We start from the raw sequence: 14,196 nt of genomic DNA, 5'->3' as shown, positions 1-14,196 counted from the left end.
AAATTCAGTTGATAGTCTGCGCTTGTGTTGTGTCTTCTTGTTCGCTTTGGTCCTCGTTTCTTTTTGCGCAGCTAAGTGCGAATGGTAAGCCGAAACCCTTTACAAGTTTAACAGCGGAACTGTATGTGGCTAGCTCCTGGTGTGAGCGTCTACGTATAGGGCTGGGGAAACTCGCGGTTAACGTGACCTGGCCGTCACCCACAACGAGGAAACGTCCGAGCATGCCCCACACCCGTGTTAGTAGAGGCTTCTAAGTTTTGTAACGTTCAAAAGCACTAATGAGAAAGTGTAATCGTAGAGACATTTTCTTTTCGGCACGGAGCAAGTTTGTGAATGGACTTCTTTCAACTGGGATTTGAAGCGCCTCGGAGTGGCCGGAGGCGACATTTCAAGCGGGCAGACGAAAGATGGACGGATCAATACCCTGTGAGCATTCTTTTACAGTTTTTTTCTGTCGTTGCAAGTGAAAGGCGGAAAAGCCATTTTACGACGCGTGGAAAATGGGCAAGAACGTGAATTAACAAGGTAAAAAGTGTTGCTGGTTAATGCCAGATCTTGTGGCGAAAAACAGCGCTTAAAGGGCAACTGCAGCACTTTTTTGAGAATTTCGCGATATTCAAGGATTCGAATCTAAATAGGCTTTACGTGAAGCATGCCAATTGTTTTTGCACTAGCATTTGAAGTAGTTACGTAATGGACGATTGAATTTTGCGCTGCTGCTCAATGCACTGGAGGTGTGCACGTAAGTTCAGCGTGACGTCACGGAAGGTCTGCCTTACATTACCACTGTCGTCAGCCACACCCTGCCCTGACTCGTTAGACGCTGCCAATCAACTCTCGGCAGGGTTTGCCTTTGATGGCGTTCCTTTTTTTCCTTCAAAGCAGGCGTTTGCGCGTTGGAAATGTATACCGATACCTTCGATGACGTCATCATGCGCCCCACCCCCCCCCTCCCAACTTGGCGTTGTGCGCTGCGGAGAACCTTAAAGGTCGTCCGGATTTGAATCAGGGACTACTTCACTATTTCAAGCGCTAAACCAAAAAGACTTCGCATGCTTTACCTGCAAGTTTCACACATTCTATCATCTCAAGCTCGTGTATTTCTAAAACCTATGCAGTTTCCCTTTTAAATCAGAGGCGGCGGCAAACGCGTCGCATCCCCACACTTCTTTGTCTCGTGTAAGCGCTGCTTTTTTGCTGCGAAAATGCGGTATTTATTTTTCAAACATTTTGTATATGCCATCGCTCGAATGGCACCCTTAACACGATGTCACCCTTCGAACATTTCCAGCGTTTCTTTTTTCCTCCACTTGCGAACTTCGGCTGTATATTCACTTGTGGAATTAAAAAAAAAGGTGTTATCATCTATTGTACTTTTTTTTCTACAAGACAGGCGCTCCAATGACTAGCGCTCTTCCCGCTGCCACACTACTTCTCTGAGCGGCGCATTAGGTAGGCCACGGCTCGCAGTCAATGCCAGGTTAGAGGAAATAGCTGACACATTGCTTCCTAACGTCAGCAGCTGTATAGGTAAAAATAAAATGAACTTAAGTTTCAGAAGCACAGAGTGAAACAAATGTGTACTGAGCGAGCACGAAATGCTGCCGCAGGACTGAACTGGTGCCTTTAAACACTGCGGCTTTACCGCATAGACCCTTGGAAAGAGGGGCGGTGAAGGGACAAGACTCCCTGCTTCCTCTGCCTGCAATTGCTTCAAGAAATGTCAACTTCATGCTTCGCAATCCTTTCTTCATAATGGCAGACATTTCGCTTAATTGCCTATTTGCCATAGCAACGCAGGAAAAACAACATGTAGTGTTCGCCTGCCCTGAGCCTCACTACATGTATTGCCGAGAAAACGGCCCGGCTAAGACGGAGACCTCCGCGATAACATGCATAATAACTGTTCAGTTATTACAAAACTTTCGAAAAAGTCATAAGCCAAGCTTTAATTTCGACATCTGATGTCACGGTTACGTTATACTGACATGACACACTCGGCGAAGTCCTCCAGTGCTCACTGAGTAATTTTTGACAATCGCTACCAACATATATGCTTTGCCAAAATCAGACCTGTGAAATTACATGCGACACACTCAGCATGTTCCGCAAATGGGAAACAAGCACCCTGGTCATGCCGTGAAGCTCTTTTTTTTCGCCGTCATCCATTCGGCAATGAATGGGGAAGGAAAAAAAGAAAAATAATAAATAACGCTTAGGACATTTACAAATAAAGGGGACAAAAGGGAGAGGCGGCAAAAAGACATGGGGCAGAAATGTCCGCCATGTATCAATTCTGCTGACCGACAGTACCAGGAAGATACATGTCAGGCAAAAGGCGCGAAAAAAAATGTGTTGCGCCTGTCAGTCACACTGATAGCAAAATTGAATGTTGTTACAGGACCTTCAGCTGCGGTGTACTAAAACGTCTCTTGGCGCTGGCGGTATATTATACCCCTGTCACACGGCCAGTTTCAATGGCCATCGAGTCGAGAGCCATCGAGATTTTCGATCGCCATTGAACTCGAGGGAGTTGTGGAGCTGCTACACGGCAAATCTCAATGGCCATTGAAATCGTTCTCGTGTCTTACGCCAAGCTCGTGTGGCGCCACAATCGCTGCTTTCGGTTTCGCGCAAATAACAAAAATATATTGACGAAACTTAACTAAATGTTGAAATACACTTTCTTGCAGTCATAAGGCGCGTTCACACTTGTTCAAAAATCCGGCAAGCGAAGCGGATTCGCTCGCCGCAAAAACTAGGACCTGTTCTCATCTGTTGACGCCCGGGCGAGTTGGAACGGCCGCGCCGCTGCTGCTTCTCGCTTTGCGCACCACGTCGCCGCTCGCGACGTACACAGATACAGTGAGAAAAGAGCATAAATTTATGCTGTCTACGTACCACGAGCGTATGCACGCTTACGTACGCTAAACGCAGGCGCATTCTCACATTGAGTTCAGCGTATGCTAGCAGAGAGGCAAAAATAAACTTAGTCTCTAGTGGCGCCATCTGGTAGTCAAAACGGGAACCATTACTGTCAACAAACCGCCTCTCTTAGGCCTAACAGCGGCAGAATCGTCACTCTAAATAAAAAATAAAGCAAATTTATCACTTATACGTTTTCTTCTAGGCAAGATGAAACGAAGCGAAAGACCGGTGCCCCATTTATGACCAGTGAACGGACAGAAAAAGGCAGCAACAACGAGAATTCAGTCCGAAGCGAGGGGTCCGGCTTTGAAGGGCGCCGCCATGTTTGTTGTCGTTCGAAGCAATGCTAGCAACCTTGGGCAACGCTCGAAGGCCCTCGAAATCTCGATAGAGTTCCGGGCTGCTCCGTCGACTCGATAGACTATTGACTCGATGGCCATTCAAACTGGCCGTGTAGCAGCGCTCGATCGCCTTCGAGTGGATAGGCTATCGATTCGAGGGCCTTCGAAATGCCCGTGTGACAGGGGTATTAGTTTCAGAAATGGGGGCTACACCTTCCCACGCCATGGGCAAAATCATATGGAACTGAAACCATAAAAATCATGGGCGGTAATCTTTGGGGTAAGCTGCAAAAAAAAAAAAAAATCACTTGTTTCTCTAACCACAGAGCGCGTTGAAAAAAAAAGAGAAAAAGAAAGCTCCACGATTTTTTGTTTAATTAAGGCTTGTGACACTTACAAACAGGCTCAGGTTTGCAACCGAGCCCGCTGTGTGCACCGCCATGCAGCGGAGCTTCCCAAGTGCACAGTCCACAGGCACTTGTACTCAGTTTTTAACCAGCGAGTGACCGGCGGTGGGAGTCGAACACCCCACCTCCCGCAGCCGAGACGGGCGTCTTAGCCACTACGCCACGACTGCGGTGATTAATCCTTGACATATAAAAGCATTTTCCTCGGCGATAAGACATTTCCTCCTTTCCAGGCGTGACGTCAGACAAGCTAGCGCAGCGCCACCCGTGACCGCTTAAACCGGCTTACTGACGCTTCGTCCATGCGCGACGCTTTTCATGTTGTAGGCGGCCGTCACGTGGTGATAACTGGTGATGTGGTGCTCGTTCCGCCATTACTTCTGACCGTGGTCGTCATTTCGACTTCGCATTATTCGCCAACCTACCCGTCCATAACATCAAGACGATCTTTTACCACCAGATTTTCTAAGGTCGACGGCTTTCCTCGGCAACTGAAGGCTTCGCTTATAGCGCTGGTTCTCCCTTCACACTGGATTGAGCGCCTACCCTTGGGTCCTGCTTGGCCTACGCACTACACTTCGCAATGACTGTTCCACATGTGCAGCAGAGCTGACGTCTGTTGCCACTGCTCGTGTTCCTGGCAAATATTTCGAGCACTCGCCAAGCACACCTGTCGACGTTTCCAACAACGCCGGCCGTCTACGCAGCTCTGTGCGCATCACAGTCGGTCAGCCTGCAGGAAAAGGAGGTTCCTTTTCTGCGCAGTTTATTGAGTACGAGCAGACAGTACGGGGGGTTGGCTTGATGTGATTGCATTTGTTATCCTGTTGTTGTGTTCGTATTTCAAGCAGGAATGATATGTCATAGGTTTCCTTTGCACGCGTGGTAGTGATTGTTGTGTTTCGATTTTGTATTTTCTAACGCTTTTAAAAGCTTCCCTTTCGTGAATAAAAATTCAGTTGATAGTCTGCGCTTGTGTTGTGTCTTCTTGTTCGCTTTGGTCCTCGTTTCTTTTTGCGCAGCTAAGTGTGAATGGTAAGCCGAAACCCTTTACAAGTTTAACAGCGGAACTGTATGTGGCTAGCTCCTGGTGTGAGCGTCTACGTATAGGGCTGGGGAAACTCGCGGTTAACGTGACCTGGCCGTCACCCACAACGAGGAAACGTCCGAGCATGCCCCACACCCGTGTTAGTAGAGGCTTCTAAGTTTTGTAACGTTCAAAAGCACTAATGAGAAAGTGTAATCGTAGAGACATTTTCTTTTCGGCACGGAGCAAGTTTGTGAATGGACTTCTTTCAACTGGGATTTGAAGCGCCTCGGAGTGGCCGGAGGCGACATTTCAAGCGGGCAGACGAAAGATGGACGGATCAATACCCTGTGAGCATTCTTTTACAGTTTTTTTCTGTCGTTGCAAGTGAAAGGCGGAAAAGCCATTTTACGACGCGTGGAAAATGGGCAAGAACGTGAATTAACAAGGTAAAAAGTGTTGCTGGTTAATGCCAGATCTTGTGGCGAAAAACAGCGCTTAAAGGGCAACTGCAGCACTTTTTTGAGAATTTCGCGATATTCAAGGATTCGAATCTAAATAGGCTTTACGTGAAGCATGCCAATTGTTTTTGCACTAGCATTTGAAGTAGTTACGTAATGGACGATTGAATTTTGCGCTGCTGCTCAATGCACTGGAGGTGTGCACGTAAGTTCAGCGTGACGTCACGGAAGGTCTGCCTTACATTACCACTGTCCTCAGCCACACCCTGCCCTGACTCGTTAGACGCTGCCAATCAACTCTCGGCAGGGTTTGCCTTTGATGGCGTTCCTTTTTTTCCTTCAAAGCAGGCGTTTGCGCGTTGGAAATGTATACCGATACCTTCGATGACGTCATCATGCGCCCCACCCCCCCCCCTCCCAACTCGGCGTTGTGCGCTGCGGAGAACCTTAAAGGTCGTCCGGATTTGAATCAGGGACTACTTCACTATTTCAAGCGCTAAACCAAAAAGACTTCGCATGCTTTACCTGCAAGTTTCACACATTCTATCATCTCAAGCTCGTGTATTTCTAAAACCTATGCAGTTTCCCTTTTAAATCAGAGGCGGCGGCAAACGCGTCGCATCCCCACACTTCTTTGTCTCGTGTAAGCGCTGCTTTTTTGCTGCGAAAATGCGGTATTTATTTTTCAAACATTTTGTATATGCCATCGCTCGAATGGCACCCTTAACACGATGTCACCCTTCGAACATTTCCAGCGTTTCTTTTTTCCTCCACTTGCGAACTTCGGCTGTATATTCACTTGTGGAATTAAAAAAAAAGGTGTTATCATCTATTGTACTTTTTTTTCTACAAGACAGGCGCTCCAATGACTAGCGCTCTTCCCGCTGCCACACTACTTCTCTGAGCGGCGCATTAGGTAGGCCACGGCTCGCAGTCAATGCCAGGTTAGAGGAAATAGCTGACACATTGCTTCCTAACGTCAGCAGCTGTATAGGTAAAAATAAAATGAACTTAAGTTTCAGAAGCACAGAGTGAAACAAATGTGTACTGAGCGAGCACGAAATGCTGCCGCAGGACTGAACTGGTGCCTTTAAACACTGCGGCTTTACCGCATAGACCCTTGGAAAGAGGGGCGGTGAAGGGACAAGACTCCCTGCTTCCTCTGCCTGCAATTGCTTCAAGAAATGTCAACTTCATGCTTCGCAATCCTTTCTTCATAATGGCAGACATTTCGCTTAATTGCTTATTTGCCATAGCAATGCAGGAAAAACAACATGTAGTGTTCGCCTGCCCTGAGCCTCACTACATGTATTGCCGAGAAAACGGCCCGGCTAAGACGGAGACCTCCGCGATAACATGCATAATAACTGTTCAGTTATTACAAAACTTTCGAAAAAGTCATAAGCCAAGCTTTAATTTCGACATCTGATGTCACGGTTACGTTATACTGACATGACACACTCGGCGAAGTCCTCCAGTGCTCACTGAGTAATTTTTGACTATCGCTACCAACATATATGCTTTGCCAAAATCAGACCTGTGAAATTACATGCGACACACTCAGCATGTTCCGCAAATGGGAAACAAGCACCCTGGTCATGCCGTGAAGCTCTTTTTTTTCGCCGTCATCCATTCGGCAATGAATGGGGAAGGAAAAAAAGAAAAATAATAAATAACGCTTAGGACATTTACAAATAAAGGGGACAAAAGGGAGAGGCGGCAAAAAGACATGGGGCAGAAATGTCCGCCATGTATCAATTCTGCTGACCGACAGTACCAGGAAGATACATGTCAGGCAAAAGGCGCGAAAAAAAATGTGTTGCGCCTGTCAGTCACACTGATAGCAAAATTGAATGTTGTTACAGGACCTTCAGCTGCGGTGTACTAAAACGTCTCTTGGCGCTGGCGGTATATTATACCCCTGTCACACGGCCAGTTTCAATGGCCATCGAGTCGAGAGCCATCGAGATTTTCGATCGCCATTGAACTCGAGGGAGTTGTGGAGCTGCTACACGGCAAATCTCAATGGCCATTGAAATCGTTCTCGTGTCTTACGCCAAGCTCGTGTGGCGCCACAATCGCTGCTTTCGGTTTCGCGCAAATAACAAAAATATATTGACGAAACTTAACTAAATGTTGAAATACACTTTCTTGCAGTCATAAGGCGCGTTCACACTTGTTCAAAAATCCGGCAAGCGAAGCGGATTCGCTCGCCGCAAAAACTAGGACCTGTTCTCATCTGTTGACGCCCGGGCGAGTTGGAACGGCCGCGCCGCTGCTGCTTCTCGCTTTGCGCACCACGTCGCCGCTCGCGACGTACACAGATACAGTGAGAAAAGAGCATAAATTTATGCTGTCTACGTACCACGAGCGTATGCACGCTTACGTACGCTAAACGCAGGCGCATTCTCACATTGAGTTCAGCGTATGCTAGCAGAGAGGCAAAAATAAACTTAGTCTCTAGTGGCGCCATCTGGTAGTCAAAACGGGAACCATTACTGTCAACAAACCGCCTCTCTTAGGCCTAACAGCGGCAGAATCGTCACTCTAAATAAAAAATAAAGCAAATTTATCACTTAGACGTTTTCTTCTAGGCAAGATGAGACGAAGCGAAAGACCGGTGCCCCATTTATGACCAGTGAACGGACAGAAAAAGGCAGCAACAACGAGAATTCAGTCCGAAGCGAGGGGTCCGGCTTTGAAGGGCGCCGCCATGTTTGTTGTCGTTCGAAGCAATGCTAGCAACCTTGGGCAACGCTCGAAGGCCCTCGAAATCTCGATAGAGTTCCGGGCTGCTCCGTCGACTCGATAGACTATTGACTCGATGGCCATTCAAACTGGCCGTGTAGCAGCGCTCGATCGCCTTCGAGTCGATAGGCTATCGATTCGAGGGCCTTCGAAATGCCCGTGTGACAGGGGTATTAGTTTCAGAAATGGGGGCTACACCTTCCCACGCCATGGGCAAAATCATATGGAACTGAAACCATAAAAATCATGGGCGGTAATCTTTGGGGTAAGCTGCAAAAAAAAAAATCACTTGTTTCTCTAACCACAGAGCGCGTTGAAAAAAAAAAGAGAAAAAGAAAGCTCCACGATTTTTTGTTTAATTAAGGCTTGTGACACTTACAAACAGGCTCAGGTTTGCAACCGAGCCCGCTGTGTGCACCGCCATGCAGCGGAGCTTCCCAAGTGCACAGTCCACAGGCACTTGTACTCAGTTTTTAACCAGCGAGTGACCGGCGGTGGGAGTCGAACACCCCACCTCCCGCAGCCGAGACGGGCGTCTTAGCCACTACTTTTTTTTTTTTTTTTTTATTGCCTGCTTAGACACATACATCACAAGAAAACAAGAGAAGTATACACACACTTAATGGTACATGGCGTCGGTATGGGCTAAAACCATCAACCACACCTTGGCTGACGTAAGGCGCTAAAAGCGTTTCATATGGACTAGAGGCTCAATTCTCGGTACCCATTCAGGCACTTGTTTCAAAGTTTTGTAGGTTTCCAAGAATCTGCCTACAGACTCGCGAAAGTACTCCTGCGCCGGCCTTGCATCGATGTCAGCATGTCGGGCCGCCATGCAGGCCTTCCAAATACAGTGCAATCCCATGAGCATTACTGCGTCAAACGGTACACATTCTTCATTTTCCACTGCTAGGAAACGAATCCCACGGCGGTCAAGGGGCAGATCTTTTTTCAATGTTCTTTGAAGAATGTCCCAAAAGAACACTCCTCCCCAGCAGTCCAAAAAAACATGCTCGATAGTTTCTGGCTTTCTACATATAAAGCAATGATCACCCCATGGAACATACAATCCTTTCTCTGCCATCCAAGTTTTTACCTCCAACGTTCCGGTGTGCAGCCTGAAGAAAAAGGACTTGGCTCCCGGAGCTACATACATTCGCTTCACACGCTTTAAAACATCGCTGCCTGGATGGGTGCTGTACATTGTTCGATACAGTGGCACAGGAAAAACCAGGTCTGTAAGGTCCTTGTATAGCTGTATGCGTTTTACTTTTGCAAGATATTGGTAGGAAAATCGTGCGCTGAGGAAGTTACAGGAAACCGCAACCTCCTTCAGGAATCCAAAAACACCTCCTGGTATACACTCGGTAGATACCACAAAATCCGGTAAAAGTCTGCTCAATCTGATCTGTACTACAGTACGCAAAAAAGGGTCCTTCACATCTCGAAGGAAACAAAAACGGTTGACCACTTGCCTCAGGAATAAATGCGACAAGCCCAGGCCTCCTTGACTAACTCTCCGGAAGAGGTTGGTACGGCTTGTCCTCTCCCATGCCGACCCCCACACAAAGATGGCCAATACACGGTGCAACTTTTGTACATTGGCGCGTGAGCAGTGCAAAACACTTAGCACATACCACAGTTTGGTAACAAAAAACACATTGCACACAGTGCTGCGCGCAAACATAGACAAGTCCCCTCCTTTAACCTTCTCCGTTCTTTCACGCACTTCTGCAACTTGGCTCCGCCAGTAGGGCTCACTGTCGCGGTAAAACTCTAAAGGAGCACCTAGGTACCTCGCTGGTGTATCAGCCCATTGCATGTTGGCGAAAGTGCCTGGTTTCGTCGCCCAAGAACCGTGCCAAAATCCAAGGCACTTGCCCCAGTTAACAGCGCTGCCGCTGGCATCACAGAAACGCTTAACAATTTCCACCGTTTTCAAGATGCTCTCATTGTCAACGCAGAAAACCGCCACATCATCCGCGTATGCCAACAGTTTCACTTCGGTTAGCTGTAATTTAAAGCCTTTTACGTAGCTGGTGTCTATTATACTAAGGCAGAAGGGTTCGATATATAAGGCAAAAAGTAATGGTGAGAGGGGGCAACCCTGTCGCACGGATCGTTGCACCTCGATCGGTGCTCCTACCGATTTATTGATTACTAGGCGCGTTGTGCATCCGCTGTAAGCCATCGCGACACCCTCTGTGATAACTGCTCCCACGTTGACGTGTTGCAAAAGTGTAAACAAGATTTCATGTGGTACACGATCGAACGCTTTCTCCAAATCGAGCTGGAGCATTGCGACGTTCATGTTTAGTGCATCGCAGCACTCCAGCACGCATCTCGCCGTGTGAATGTTAGTGAATATTGACCGATCCCTTATACCGCAAGTCTGGTGTGGTCCAACAATCTCTTTTATAACCGTTTGAAGTCTTTTAGCCAGTACTTTCATATAGATCTTGTAGTCGACGTTCGTTAAGCTGATTGGACGATAGGACTTTACTTGCCTTAAAGCGATTGGATCCTCTGTTTTGGGGATGAGAACTGTATGCGTGGCCAGGAAAGAAGGCGGTAGGCGCTTCCGTTCATATGCGTCTTCTAAAAGGTGGGCTATTATAGGGGCTAATTCATTCTTGAAAGTCTTGTAGAATTCGGCGCCTAATCCATCTGGTCCTGGTGACCTCCCTCGTTTTAAGTCATCGATAGCCAACTCTATTTCAGCGACAGTAATCGGGCGCTCTAACACCTCTTTTGAGTTGTCATTAATCCTAGGCATTAAAGCCAGGAATTCTGTCCTGAAGATTTCTAAGTCTACCGCTCTAAGCGCAAATAGACCTTTGTAAAACAGGGTGAAAGCATTTTCGATGTCGCTCTGTTCGTTCAAAATAATGCCGTCTTGTTCAACTTCGGAAATCACATTCTTGCGGGCCCATTTTCTTTCCCTTGCCAGTGCTCTTTTAGTTGGTGCCTCACCGGTTATCTCTTTATCGGCTCTGGCTCGTACAAGCGCACCGCGGTATCGGTCGATATCAAACTGTTCGAGCTTATGTTTGAGCGAACAGATGTCAGCCTTGAACGTGCCTGGAGCTGAGTTTTCTTGATTTATTAGCATTTGCAGGCTCTTTCGTAAGTTCGTCTCATACTTATCATTCTCGTACTTTATAGCGCTAGCTCGTTCCAACGCTTTCATTTTAGTTTTTTGCTTGAAAGTCTCCCATTGTTCGCAAACCACTGTGGCTGTATCATCCTTAATTTCTTCAAGCATACTTGACACTTGTTCCTTGAAAACGTCGTCATCTAAAATCTTCGCGTTAAACTTCCATAACTCCCATGTGAATTTATTTTTATTTTCTTTCTTGTTCTTAATATCAAACCAGACAAGACAGTGGTCGCTGAATGACACAGACTGCACATGGTACTCTCGGCAAAGCGCTGTCAATTCGGCCGAAACGTACATTCTATCAAGCCGGGCGTGACTGGCTCCTTGGAAATGCGTAAAGCGAACGCAGTGGTCGTCTTCCAAGCATTCCGCTACGTCTTCCAGCCCAAATTCATCGATTAAGCTTCGAAGTTCTGCCGTGCTGGCGTCTCTGTACGGTGTATCGTTCGCTTTATCTCGCGCCGCTAAAACACAATTAAAGTCTCCCAAGAGTACTAGTTTCCGATCGACATCGCAATAATTTTTGAGTCCCTCAAACATCTGTCGTCTTTCCTCGAGTACATTAGGAGCATACAAGCATATCACCCGCCATAGCACTGAACCAAAACTAAAATCGCAAAGAACCATACGTCCTGCAATATCCGACCGTACGGCCTGCACCTCAAGCCCCAAATGTTGGCGCACAAAAAGAACACAGCCTGCGGATCTCCCAACCGCATGGCTCACACACGCGTAGTAATGTGACATGAAAGGCAGCACCATACTCTCGGTCTCAACATCTCCTTCAATTTTCGTCTCTTGTACGGCAATAATATCTAAATCTTTTTCCGTTGACAACCTATATAACTGCCGTTGCCTCCTCCTCGCACATAGCCCTCGGACATTGATTGTGGCGAATCGCAAAGCTCTATCTGGCAGCGCCATTGTAGTATGGAAGGAGACCAAGAGGATGGTGCTTACCGTTGACAAGAAGCATCCTCAGCGCCAGAACAAGCGCTCGTCCAGTCCCAAAACTTACAACTACGAGGCCGCCGGCGGCGGCGGCTGCGTCGGCGGCGTCGGCGGCGGCGTCGTCGCCCTCGTCGTCGTCCTCCGGTCTGGAGGGATGTTCGGCCGAGGTCGCAACGTCGACCGACGCACGGGAGCTGCTTTTGACGGTGGCTCTCCGTTGACGGGCGGGCCAGAAGATGTGTCATCTTCCTCGACGACTTCGTGCGAGCGTTTAGTCGCCGCGGCGGCGGTGCCCTCGTTTGATGTGTCCATGTTCTGCTCCCCCTCGCTGGCGCTTCCCATCGAGGTCGCGTTTATCTTCTCGTCCTGAACCAACCTCGCCGTCGATGGGTCTTCTGTTCTCTCAGGTGTGCCATTTTCTTCGAGGTTCGGAGTGCCTTGGCGTACTGTTTCGCCCGAGGCTTGCTCAGCCGGCTCATTTCCAGCCGTAGCTTTGTCTTCCGACTCCGCCTTGGCTGCTGCTTCAGCATCAGCTTCATCCATTAGGAGCTCCGAGTTATCGTCACTCCTCGCGGGCCCTGCGACGCTGGCGTAGGTACGCACGCACTCGGTCTCGTCGTGGCCAAAGCGACGACATAGCACACAGCGCGGTACCTTGCAGTCACGCCGTATGTGGCCTGTGCTCTGGCATCGCAAGCAGAGGGGTGCCCTGCCCGGCACCACGACAAGGGCCAGCTCACCAGCAATCCTAAGCTGATGCGGTATATCTTCCGGCTTCACACCGGCCTTGAGCTTCAAAGTCACTGTCCGGGTCGTCGAGCTCTTGTCAGACACACCATTCACCCTCCAACGCTCCTTGACCACATCTGTCGCTTTCCCGTACACTAGCAAAGCCGCCCGCACGTCGTCGTCGGGGACGGTGGGCAGCAGCCAGTGCAGTTTCAACCGTAGGTCCTGGTGAGACGGGTCGATGAGAACGCAGCGATGGTTCTTCACTTGCACTTCGTTGTTGGCGAGCAGTTTTTGCACACCTGCGTCACACTTGAAGGTAACTGCCCACACGTGATTCATTTGATACGCCCCCAAGGCCGTAACCTCGGGGAGCAGATTCAAATTCACCAGCGTATCCCTGAAGTCTTCCACTCGGTAGGGCCGTGCTCTCACGTCCGCATGCATAAAAACGGTATTCAAAACCAAACGCCCTGAAGGCAGACTAGGCAAAACAACACGATACTCATCATCCGATGCAGAAGAAAACCTGTTACCGCGGCCGGACACGGCCGCTGATACCGCTCCAACGGAGCCCATTTCACACGCGTCCGTTCGCTATCGCGGCCGGAAGTGGAATCACCCTTAGCCACTACGCCACGACTGCGGTGATTAATCCTTGACATATAAAACCATTTTCCTCGGCGATAAGACATTTCCTCCTTTCCAGGCGTGACGTCAGACAAGCTAGCGCAGCGCCACCCGTGACCGCTTAAACCGGCTTACTGACGCTTCGTCCATGCGCGACGCTTTTCATGTTGTAGGCGGCCGTCACGTGGTGATAACTGGTGATGTGGTGCTCGTTCCGCCATTACTTCTGACCGTGGTCGTCATTTCGACTTCGCATTATTCGCCAACCTACCCGTCCATAACATCAAGACGATCTTTTACCACCAGATTTTCTAAGGTCGACGGCTTTCCTCGGCAACTGAAGGCTTCGCTTATAGCGCTGGTTCTCCCTTCACACTGGATTGAGCGCCTACCCTTGGGTCCTGCTTGGCCTACGCACTACACTTCGCAATGACTGTTCCACATGTGCAGCAGAGCTGACGTCTGTTGCCACTGCTCGTGTTCCTGGCAAATATTTCGAGCACTCGCCAAGCACACCTGTCGACGTTTCCAACAACGCCGGCCGTCTACGCAGCTCTGTGCGCATCACAGTCGGTCAGCCTGCAGGAAAAGGAGGTTCCTTTTCTGCGCAGTTTATTGAGTACGAGCAGACAGTACGGGGGGTTGGCTTGATGTGATTGCATTTGTTATCCTGTTGTTGTGTTCGTATTCCAAGCAGGAATGATATGTCATAGGTTTCCTTTGCACGCGTGGTAGTGATTGTTGTGTTTCGATTTTGTATTTTCTAACGCTTTTAAAAGCTTCCCTTTCGTGAATAAAAATTCAGTTGATAGTC

At 48.6% G+C, this 14,196-nt stretch overlaps 2 protein-coding genes across 2 annotated transcripts in view; both read right to left on the bottom strand.

Moving 5' to 3' along the window:
• Positions 1–8,747, bottom strand: part of LOC149334536 (uncharacterized) — a 148,812-nt gene extending 140,065 nt beyond the window's left edge. Inside the window, exon 1 of the mRNA XM_089557945.1 lies at positions 8,688–8,747. Coding sequence (XP_089414071.1) covers positions 8,688–8,747 — 60 coding nt within the window. The remainder of the gene's footprint in view (positions 1–8,687) is intronic.
• Positions 8,748–12,062: 3,315 nt separating this feature from the next.
• Positions 12,063–13,349, bottom strand: LOC149334535 (uncharacterized). Its single transcript, XM_089556262.1, has one exon. It carries the CDS (start codon positions 13,329–13,331, stop codon positions 12,093–12,095), a length of 1,239 nt encoding a protein of 412 aa, XP_089412388.1. The 5' UTR covers positions 13,332–13,349; the 3' UTR covers positions 12,063–12,092.
• Positions 13,350–14,196: the final 847 nt, after the last annotated feature.

This window comes from Amblyomma mixtum, chromosome 8, assembly GCF_055824585.1.
Source record: "Amblyomma mixtum isolate Tamu chromosome 8, ASM5582458v1, whole genome shotgun sequence".
NCBI classification, from domain to species: Eukaryota; Metazoa; Arthropoda; class Arachnida; order Ixodida; family Ixodidae; genus Amblyomma; species Amblyomma mixtum.
Note: the sequence above shows the minus strand (reverse complement) of the source record. Positions and strands in the feature narration are given on the sequence as shown.